At 51.7% G+C, this 10,173-nt stretch overlaps 2 protein-coding genes across 3 annotated transcripts; both read left to right on the forward strand.

Annotated features, from left to right (window-relative positions):
• Positions 1-15: 15 nt before the first annotated feature.
• On the forward strand, positions 16-4,375 carry TEN1 (TEN1 subunit of CST complex). 2 transcript variants are annotated; one of them, XM_058817426.1, is made up of 5 exons: positions 28-221; positions 1,370-1,524; positions 1,760-1,862; positions 1,982-2,139; positions 3,378-4,375. In XM_058817426.1, exons 3-5 carry the CDS (start codon positions 1,777-1,779, stop codon positions 3,515-3,517), a joined length of 384 nt encoding a protein of 127 aa, XP_058673409.1. In that variant the 5' UTR covers positions 28-221; positions 1,370-1,524; positions 1,760-1,776; the 3' UTR covers positions 3,518-4,375. The 2 variants fall into 2 exon arrangements, with proteins under 2 accessions (XP_058673408.1, XP_058673409.1); XM_058817425.1 differs by lacking the exon at positions 1,370-1,524 and having other exon boundaries at positions 16-221.
• A 1,271-nt stretch (positions 4,376-5,646) lies between these two features.
• CDK3 (cyclin dependent kinase 3) lies at positions 5,647-9,740 on the forward strand. Its single transcript, XM_058817207.1, has 7 exons — positions 5,647-5,774; positions 6,675-6,752; positions 7,095-7,215; positions 7,708-7,878; positions 8,294-8,395; positions 9,018-9,221; positions 9,615-9,740. The coding sequence occupies exons 1-7, from the start codon at positions 5,647-5,649 to the stop codon at positions 9,738-9,740; spliced, it is 930 nt and encodes a 309-aa protein (XP_058673190.1).
• Positions 9,741-10,173: the final 433 nt, after the last annotated feature.

The following is a 10,173-nucleotide window of genomic DNA, read 5'->3' on the forward strand; positions in this document are numbered from 1 at the left end:
ACGTGGTTCCCGAGCGCGCGGGCCGCTGCCGTGCCCGCTCTTCCCACGGCGGCCATGGCGGAGCAGTGAGCGCGCGTTCGGTGTGTGGGGAGCGGTGCCTCGAATCGCGCTGTGTGTGCATGGAGCAGCTCTGGGAGAGCGCCCGGCATCGGCATGGAGTGGCTAATTAAATAAACAGCTCATTAAGTGCCGTTAGCGGGCTGCGTTTGTGCACGCGTTAGGTACGGTGTTGGGTAGTGCTGTGGATCTGTGTGTAAGGGGCTGCGCTTGGGACTGGGCCTGCCTTAAATCTCTCTGCAGGGTCCTGCAGTGGAACTGCCGCATGCATTGGGTAGCACATTGGGTGGGCACGGGGTATGTGGTGATTGAGGTGTGGCTTTTACAACCCAAGTGACTCCGTACGTTTAAAAGTGCATTAAATGCGCACTGAGTGCCTTGCATCCCTGGCTGATCCACCTTGCTGCACAGTGGGGTACAGGAGCAAAACCTGAGCGGTACAGGACAGCCTTTGCCCTTGTGGAGGTGCAGAATTGCCGCTGCTGTTTGAATGTTATGTGCGGCGGGAATGCACGGAGCTGCAGAGGGCCGGGAGGTGGGTGGGGACCCTGCCGGAGGGGTTTTCTGAGTGTCCACAGCCTGGCATGGCACTGTGGGGCCGAGAGGGAGGCGTGTGCAGGGATGGGGGAAACCGGGATCGCCCTGGTTTCCCCAGCCTCCCACAGAGTCCTCCGTGGGGCATTTTGCAAGGTTGCAACCCCGTGAGCAATGCATAGGGTGGGGAAGGGACACCAAGCATTAAAGCCACAGCACGTGTGTCAGCTCAGTGTACCCTCTGCTGAGTAGTCAGTGTTGGGGGTCCTTGAATGCCCAGCGATGTGAGTGGCAGGAGTCCCTGCCTGGGCTGTTGTGCAGCTCTTGGGGTGCCCCACAGAGAGGAAAAAAGGAAAAAAAAAAAAAAAAAAAAAGAGAGAGAGGGAGAAAAGCAGTAAATGAGACATGGAAACATTCCAAACACAGGCAGCCTGCAAGGGAGATCAGAAGGAAAATTATGCCAAAATAAAACCACTTCAGGGCACAGCCAGGAGCCAGGCTATGACATTGACTGGGCAGGGTTTGAACTTTGCTGAAGCTGCTTTGCATTCCTGCCTTTCTGTGTGCTCTGTGCTGTGGCTGTGACTTGCCTGTGCCAGCCCTGCTCCACCGCAGGCACTCCCAGGAGGTCCCACCTGAGCCTCTCCTTTGCATTAATCCTTCTCCTTGCTGTCTGCTAAACCCTGCCAGACTTCTGATGAAACTCGGCTGGCTTGGATCCAGTTTATTGTTCTCCAGCTGCAGGATCTGACACTGCCAGCACTTTTTTATGTTGCAGTAAGGGAACAGGCTTGGGATCATTCCTGAAGTCTTGCTGCATAGTGCTCCGTCACCCCAGCAGCTGAGGCTATGCCACACTCTCAGTCACCATTCTCCCCACTTCCTGAACCTTTCTCAGCTCATCCATAGCCTGAGGGAGACCCAGAGGACCTGGTGAGCTGCCTGTAGTTCATGCTGGGTTGTGTGGGACTGTGCAGCTCCTCTTTGTGCCAAGATGCCTTGGGCTTGGCTTGTGCAGTGAGCTGCATTAGGACTCAGCAGGGAAGCTGTGAAGTTCTTGCAGCCCCCTGGATGGTGGAACCTGGGCAAGGAAGGAATTGAAGGGCAGTAGCACAGTTTGGATCAGGTACTGTAGAAGCATGGAGTCAGAGCCTTTGCTTTACTGCAGGTCAGCTGTTGTGTGAGATGCTGCCAAGTGCTGGTGTCTATTACTTCCCGTGGGAGATCAACAGCTCAGTCCCCGAGGGGCAGACACTGAGGACATTTGGCAGGTGAGAAGGGTACCCTGCTCTCCTTGCAGGCCAGACCTTTCCTGCACTGACTGAGCACCCCCTTTTTGGTTGTAATTGGATTTCTGCACAGCTGAGCTTCCCAAATTGATCATTCCCAGGTTATGCTGCTATGACCTGGCCCGGTCTGAAGCCATTCTCACCACGCAGCACAACTCGGCTCAGTACCAGGTCTGTGTTGACACCGAGTTTGTGGAGCCATTCCAAGCACAAGTGGGATCTTCCTACATGGTCCTGGGAGAGGCTGAACACAGGGAAGGTAAATGCTCTGGGAACTGGTGGTCTTTGCTGCTCTTCATGGTACATCAGCTCTTTTGGGGCTCCCTGGGTCACTGAGGGCAGCCTGGACCAAGGCTCCTCTCATGCAGCTCCTCCATCACACATGTGATTCAAGGTAGGAGCAGCCTGTCTGTCCCAGCTGACCATGAGAAGAGCCACCCTTATCTTGGTGAAAATCTGGTCCTCTGGCACTGATTTTTTTAGAAACAGGAAGCGTTTCAGCCACATTGCTGGGCTTGTGAAACCTATGCTGAAAAGCCTTCTGGCATCACTGCCAGCCACCACACCGACTGTCTTCACCCCAAACACGGCAGATTGCAGCAATACCTCTTTGCAAGTGACTGGATTGGTCTTTGCCATCCTTGAAAGGCTCTAATAATATATTATCCCTGCCCTCAGACATGTGAGGAATGCAGGCAGACTGTGTCATGCAGGGCACCCTGTTGTCCTTTCCTGGGGTGCCCTGTGTTCCAGCTGCTTGGTGCTTTGCGTGGGGAGCTGATCTGAGCTGAGCCATGGGATGGTGAAGCAAATTCTTTGTTATCTTGGCCACAACTGATAAAAAGCATTCACATTCATGCCATAAAAGTCCTCAGTGGCATGTGGAAAGCCACATTTCATGTGGCCTCTGGAGAGTGACCTGCTAAGCCGCTGCTGCAAAATTCCTTTATAAAATTGTTCTTTTTGTCATCCCAGCCTAGGAGAGAGTTGGCCCCATTTTGCAGGGGTGGAGGGGGAGCAGACTGAGATGGTGGCTGTGTCACCAAGGCTCTGTCACCAAGATTTGGCCCCTTCTGTGCAGCTCCATGTTGCCACACTTGAATGCCACCAATGAACTGTTGGTAGTAGCCAGCTTTGAGCCTCTTCTAAGCCCTCTTGTCTGCACAGGGGTGTTCAGAAATGACCTCAGACCCATCACTGCTGCTTTTCAGGCAGGAAAAACCAAAATGCATCCAGCCACAAAGCAGACAGATGGCAGGCACTGGCGCTGTTCCCCGGTGCAAGGGGAGTGCAGTGTCAGTCACCAGCATTTTGTAGCCATCAGGGCAGAGGGAAAGCACATCACTGAATTAAGCTGCTCCTGCTGCTCACATCAGTGGCAGCATGCAGCCAGACTGGTCTCCTGAAGTTCTCAGGCTATGATTATTTGCCCAGCTTGAATCATAATGTTGCCTGAGGGAACTCTGTCTCCAAGCTGCTCTGTTTTCCTTTCTCCAGAAACTTCCAGTCCTGTGGTAAAAGCACGAATATTGACCTGCGTGGAAGGGATGAACGTGGCCCTGCTGGAACAAGCCATACAGGAGCAGAGGAAGTACTTCAAAGAGAGGCAGGAGCAGATGGAAAGCAGCACATCCTGACAGCACCTCTGAGACCAGCCACACGCTGGTCCTTGCACTGCCATTTGCAACAAATATGTTAAAAGTCAATTAGGAAGTGTGTTTGCTGTGGCAAACAGCAAAGTCACTGAGCAGGGAAACACTTGAAGACTGAGTCAATGTGTGTGACTGTGGGCTGTCCATTCCTGCCCCAGGTGTCATGACTGAAAATAGCTCTGGGAAGCAGGTTTGTTGTTTGCTTGAGAGGGTGGTTAAGGAAAGGGAACACTTGGTTTACACTGCTTCTTTCAAAATGCACGACATGAAGGAGTCAGAAGCTCTGAATCTGGAGTCCAGCAGCTCACCTTTGGCAGATGGGGGAAAGGGCATTAGCACAAAGTTCATTAGCCCTGCCTGGCTGCAGGCCCATGAGTGCCTGTGTTGGGGTACCCTGACTCAGCTGCCACACAGGAGCATTCCTGGCAAAACACTCACCCATCTGCACTGACCAAAGAAACAAGATGAACAAAGAGTCACTATTTTCAGTAGCACCTGCCTCTTCAGGTAGGAAGAGCTAGTATCTAAGGGGAGGATTAATTTTAATTCTAAAATAAATATTTGCAGTAGCCTGAGTACTTGACTTTTTTCCTTGACACAACTATGTTTAAGAGACCTTAAATCACTCTTTTTGAAGTATCTAAAGATTTTGATTTAAATTTTCCTAAATAAAGATGAAAAAAGAAGGCAGCCCATCTTTTATTGATTAAATCCCTCTTTCTTGCCAAGTCAGGTGTGTTAGGCCCTGCAGAAACCCTATAGATGATGTAAGAAAATTCAGTTTTCATCCTCCTAAGTACTGGGTGTGTATGGAAGTGGCTGGTTTTAAAAAAGTTGCGAGAAAAGGAGATGAAATTACATCAGAGCCACTCTGGTGTAAGAACATAATGCCAGGCCCACACAGCTGTATTAAACCCTTGACAAAAGGACAGAACATTGCTAATGTCACATGAGAATCAAATGTTTGTGCAAGGGAGAGAAGACTCTCCTGTACTGTGGAAATCCCCAAATTTGGATTGAGCTGTGCCTGTGGCTTGCAGGGGAATGCAGCCATCTCCAGCCTTTTGTGTTTGCACTCAAAGATTTTGAGCCGCTGGCTCAGCAATGGGTTAAATCAGCCCTTTTTTAGGTCACCTAAAAGTTGGAGTCTTCCCTGTGGACCCACACAGCTGCAATGTCCATGCCCACCCAGAGCTATGGAGCCCTCAGGTCCTCCAGATGAAATTCCCTTTGCCTTTCCTGGTGCCACAATGCATAAGATTATTTTAATCTCATTTTCTGCCAGCTATCAAGTCAATGATTAATTCTCCCTCAAGGACATCTTCCAAAAGGCTGACTGAGCAGCACAACCCATGTTGGGGAGGTTCAAGGGACAATTGTGCAAGACAAAATAAAAAGGGGAAAAAAGGACAAAAAATAAAAAAAACTCCACACACAACATAAAAACCCCCCAAAAAACCCAATAAAAATCCCCCCAAAAAATCCCCAACAAAAAACTACAAACCAAACCAAAAAACCCACAACCAAAAGCCACCAAAAAACCACCAAACCCAAAAAAACCCAAACCAAAAACGCCCTTTCACCCCCCCAAACCAACCAAACAATAAAAAAGACATTTCTGCCGGATGTTTGCCCTCAGCATGTCCCAGCAAGCCATAATTATGAACCCAATTACTCCACCGATGCCCAGCACTGTGCAGATGGAGCGGGAGAGCTTCCCTGGGCCCTGTGCAGTTCATGCTGCTTTTCCTGAGGCCCCAAAGTACATCTTTACATCAATTTTCCTCAATTTTTGGCTGTAGCCAGCACACTGCACAACGTGGGCAGCAGAATAACCAGCTCTGGGCGGCTTCTGTGTAGCTCTGTCCACCTGAAGCTCCTCAGAGCCCACCAGGCCGCCCTGTCCACCCACAGCTGCCCCAGGCAGGTCCCTGAGGGCTCCTCAAGGCTGAGGGAACACCAAGGTGGGACCCAGACACCGGCAGCACCTCAGGGAACACCCGGAGGGCTCAAACACTTTCCCCACATTCCCCTTTTTGTTTCCCGCTTTTTTCCCTCCCCTCAGAGCACGGTGCCGGCCGCCGCCAGTGCCGTCACCAGGCCGAGGCAGCGCCATGGAGGCCATCCAGGCGTCGTTCCAGAAGGTGGAGAAGATTGGGGAGGGCACCTATGGCGTGGTGTACAAGGCTCGCAACAAGCGCACGGGGCAGCTGGTGGCCCTCAAGAAGATCCGCCTGGACGCGTGAGTGGGGCAAAGCCCTGGGCCTGCCATGGTGCCAGGCCTGTGCCCAGTATGGTGTGAGAGGCACAGAAAAGACTCACATGAGGGGAAAAATGGTCTCTAGGATTAAAATAATCTTGTGTACTGTGGCATCAGGAAAGGCAGAGCCAAAGGGAGTGTTGTCTGGAGGGCTTGGGGGCTCTGTGTCTCATGGGCATTACAGCTGTGTGGGTCCACAGGGAAGACCCCAACTTTTAGGTGATCTAAAAAAGGGCTGATTTAACCCTTTGCTGGGCCAGCAGCTCAAAATCTTTGAGTATGAGTGTTTAGGGCCTGACCTGGCACCACTTGGCCCCGGGTCCACAGCACACGGCAGGGGGAAGAAGCTGCCATGTTGTGAGGTAATATCTCCCTCAGGGCTGTGCTGTGGGGGTCAGGCAGGGTCAGCCTTGGACCTTCAGGGTGGGACTGAGCAGGTAAAAGGTTATTTCTGTTCCCCTGGGTCATCCCTGAGCTGTATGCACAGTGAGGGGGGTCTGCCTGGACTGGGAGCCAATATGCCCCCCACAGTGGCCCCTCAGCATGGGAGAGGTGGCTGCCTGAGGGGTGAAGAGCTTTCATTTCATCCCCCACCTCCAAAAAGAAAGACCTAGGTAATTAATACATTATTGCTTCTCTAAATGCACCCTTAGATGCTTCCAAAGAAGCTGGCCCAAGGCTTGCATGTCTAGGTCATCCCCTCCCTCTCTTTGCCCACAACTCCATTTCCTCTGCCTCACCCCAGCCCACCCCAGTCACTGCTGCACCCCAAACTCAAATGCTCCCTTGGGGTACAGTGGAAGAAGGAAGGGACACAGAGCCCCATTGGTCTGTGGGATCCCCGTGGGTTATGGGGTGCAGTACAGCCTGTCTCTGCCACAGGGAGTCAGAGGGTGTCCCCAGCACTGCAATCCGAGAAATCTCACTGCTGAAGGAGCTGAAGCACCCGAACATAGTCAGGTAAGACCTGGATGCACCCTCTCCACCAGCTCATCCATTAGCTCCTGCTCTGGAAGCAGGCAGCAAGGGTTTTTTTTCTGTCATTCCCCAACTGTATAGCAGGACCAAAATGCACAGGAAAATGCAGGAATCCCTTAAACTTCCCTGGCTTTCAGCAATACCTCATGGGTCTGCCACTTCACCAACACACTGCTGCTGCCCCATACAAGATTCTGCCCTTAAACTGCCCCTCTCTTCTTCAAAGGACCAGCAGAGCAGAGGCATGCGTGGGAGGAGGGATGTTTGGGTATTTGCAGAGGTTTGGAGCAGATATTGAAGGGAGAGCCTGTACTTCTTTTACAGGCTCCTGGATGTCATACACAGCCAGAAGAAGCTCTATATGGTGTTTGAATATCTGAATCAGGACCTGAAGAAGTACATGGACTCATGCCAAGCTGGAGAGCTTCCTTTAAGCTTGGTCAAGGTACAGTGTGGAAGGAATGCCAACAGGCAGGGCAGACAGCATGTCCCTGCTGCCTTCTGCTGGGCAGAGCCATCTCAGAGCTGCTTAGGCTGTGCCTGGAAATGATTCCTCAGCCTCCCAGAACTCAAACACTTCAGCTGGGAAACCCTCATGGCACTATTGCTCAGAAATGTTTATTTCCCAGCAGTTTCCAGGCTCTCCAGCCTATCCTGCTGCAGAACAAAGGAGGGATCTGTTGCTAATTGCCTTTGTAGAGAGTAATGGGTGGGTGGAAGAGAAAAACAGTGCCTGGACCAGAGTCTCTCTGTCCTCACGTGGTGTGGCAGCAGTTTGTGTGCATTGCTGAGTAGTTTATGGGAACCTGATGTTGCACTGTAACAAGGGCTTTCTTCTCATTCAGATCTATAAGAGATCCAAAGTGCATTGGTTCACACAATCCAGTGTTCAAAGTGTTTTCATCATGGCCTTATCTGAAATCTCTTCTCTCCTCAGAACTACCTTTTCCAGCTGCTGCAGGGTGTGAGCTTCTGCCACTCGCACAGGGTCATCCACAGGGACTTGAAGCCACAGAACTTGCTCATTAACGAAGCAGGAGCAATCAAGCTGGCTGATTTTGGACTGGCAAGAGCTTTCGGGGTCCCCCTACGCACGTACACTCATGAGGTAGTGTTGAGGCTCCCTGAGTGGGGTACAAATCCACAGTGGGTGAACAGGAGCAGCACAAGTTGCTCATCCATAACAGAGGCATAGCCATGGAATGTGCTCTTAACCTCACCTGCAGCTAAGGGACCTCCATGACCCCACAAGGTGTGCTGACTGTCTGCTGGAGCCAGGCTGCCAGCTGGGCTCCCACCTTCTCTCCACAGGGTACACTTAATTTGTTCCAGAGTGTGTAATTGAAGAATGTTCTGTTAATCCCAAGCTTTCAGGCACTAAAGTGTCTGTTAATTCAGCAAGGCCTTAGCATGCTCTGTACAGATTTGTACAGTCACTGCATTACAGCTGAGAAAGGAGGGTCCCACCCCTCTGGTTTCATCCAGGGAAAGCAGACACAGTTTGTTTGTGGGTTCCTTTCCAGGTGGTGACTCTGTGGTACCGAGCCCCTGAGATACTGCTGGGATGCAGATACTACTCAACCCCTGTGGATATCTGGAGCATTGGCTGCATCTTTGCAGAAATGGTAGGATGGGTTTAAATAATCTCTTTCATGAGCCAGAGGAGGCAGCTGCAGTGGGAAGGAAGGATGAAATACAGAACATCTGGGATACTGTGTTCCCACCCTGTCCTGGGTTTGCTTTATGGAAAGTCCACCCTAAGGGTTAGCTGGTCCTTATCTCAGAAGGAAATCTACCACCCTGGGGGCCTGGCAGAAGTTCCAAGTACACTGGAACATGATGCCTCTCCTTGCAAAAGGGGTAACTTCAGCCTTACTGCTGCAGCATTTTGACCTTGGGAGGAGATGACTCTTCCAGATGTCCCCATGGTGGGCTGCAGAGAACAAGCACTCTCGTGGCATGACAGAATGGATGTCCTAGGGATCCATACTCCCCTTGGAAGAGCTGTGGTTAGCCCTGCAGTATAATAGCACTTTTTCCCAAAGTCCCTGAGCTGCAGAGCAGGGAGGAGGGAGCTGGCCAAGAGTGGGAGCAAGCAGTCAGGCATCTGTGATGTTCCCAGTCACTGCATTGCAACTGCCCTGGTCGGTGCAGGTGTTTGCACCTGCTGGGACAGAGGGCTGCTTGCAGCAGGAAATAGGGCACACAGCTGATGGAAAGGTGGGAACTGGCCTTTTCTTCCCCCAGATGACCAGGAAGGCCCTGTTTCCAGGGGACTCTGAGATCGATCAGCTCTTCCAGATCTTCCGCACCCTGGGCACTCCCACCGAGGTGACCTGGCCTGGTGTCACCCAGCTCCCTGACTACAAGGGCAGCTTCCCCCGGTGGCCAAGGAAGGAGATGAAGGACATCGTTCCAAACTTAGATCGAGATGGGAGAGACTTACTGACGGTGAGTGAGGGCTCAGAACAGGGCCTGGGGATAGACAGGATGTTTTCAAACTGGGTAAGGAATAGGGATATTTGAGATTTAATTATCTAGAAGTGCAGCTGCTCTGGGTTGAATGCTCACCTCTGACATTGCAGCAGCACCAAATCATGGAACAGAGCTCAGTCTTACTCTAAAGAAAGTCTGTCATTGCACGTTCCTCTAGGAACCACTGCACTGGGAGTCAAGGAACTCTTCTTACACAATCCCCAGAGTAACTTCAGTTGTGGGTGACTCCTGGAGCCCAGAGAAGGAAAAAGGCAGGACCAACATCAGCAACTGGGCCCAGCTGTGTGCAGGTGCAATCACTCACCCAGTTTTTAAAATCCTAAATCTGCTGGGTTTTTCTCTTGGCAGCAGTTGCTCCTGTATGATCCCAGCAAGCGCATCTCGGCCAAAGCAGCCCTCAGCCACCAGTACTTCCTCTGCAGAAACTCTGGGAGCCCTGAGCAGCGACCTGTGCTGCGGAGAGACTGCAGATGAGAGGACACAGCTCTCCCCAAGCTCTTGCACCTCCAGGTAGCCCTGCAGATGTGGTCTGGGGCACTTAGCAGGGGCCTGGCTGGAACCCAGGGTCCTGCTTCTCCTGAGGAGCCTGCAAGGGGACGTTCTTGGCATTTAGAGACTTTCAGTCTGTTGCTGGGGGAAAGTTTGGGTTACAGCCAGGAGAGCTGTTTTGAAGAGGTCATGTGCAAAAGGTGGGGGTAATTTATCAGTATAAACCACTGAAATATAGAGAAGAGAGCATTTCTCTGAGGTTTGTCTTTCCACTAGTAAGCTAAGGTGACACACAGTGATTTCTATCCCCAGCTCTGTTGGTGGCAGTTGCTGGCACCAGGGAAGGGGGACACTTCTCTGCTCAGCCCTTTGCTGCTATCAGCCAGGCTTCTCAGCACTGGACAAGCTGTTTAGTCTG

This window comes from Ammospiza caudacuta, chromosome 19, assembly GCF_027887145.1.
Source record: "Ammospiza caudacuta isolate bAmmCau1 chromosome 19, bAmmCau1.pri, whole genome shotgun sequence".
Taxonomy (NCBI): domain Eukaryota; kingdom Metazoa; phylum Chordata; class Aves; order Passeriformes; family Passerellidae; genus Ammospiza; species Ammospiza caudacuta.

Excerpts from the sequence above, each read along its gene's own strand:
- TEN1 (XM_058817425.1), top strand. The coding sequence starts at position 1,777 with ATGCTGCCAAGTGCTGGTGTCTATTACTTCCCGTGGGAGATCAACAGC. Across the intron at positions 1,863-1,981 it reads ACACTGAGGACATTTGGCAG|GTTATGCTGCTATGACCTGG; the intron begins GTGAGAAGGGTA and ends GATCATTCCCAG. Across the intron at positions 2,140-3,377 it reads AGAGGCTGAACACAGGGAAG|AAACTTCCAGTCCTGTGGTA; the intron begins GTAAATGCTCTG and ends TCCTTTCTCCAG.
- CDK3 (XM_058817207.1), top strand. The coding sequence starts at position 5,647 with ATGGAGGCCATCCAGGCGTCGTTCCAGAAGGTGGAGAAGATTGGGGAG. Across the intron at positions 6,753-7,094 it reads AAGCACCCGAACATAGTCAG|GCTCCTGGATGTCATACACA; the intron begins GTAAGACCTGGA and ends CTTCTTTTACAG. Across the intron at positions 7,879-8,293 it reads TACGCACGTACACTCATGAG|GTGGTGACTCTGTGGTACCG; the intron begins GTAGTGTTGAGG and ends GTTCCTTTCCAG.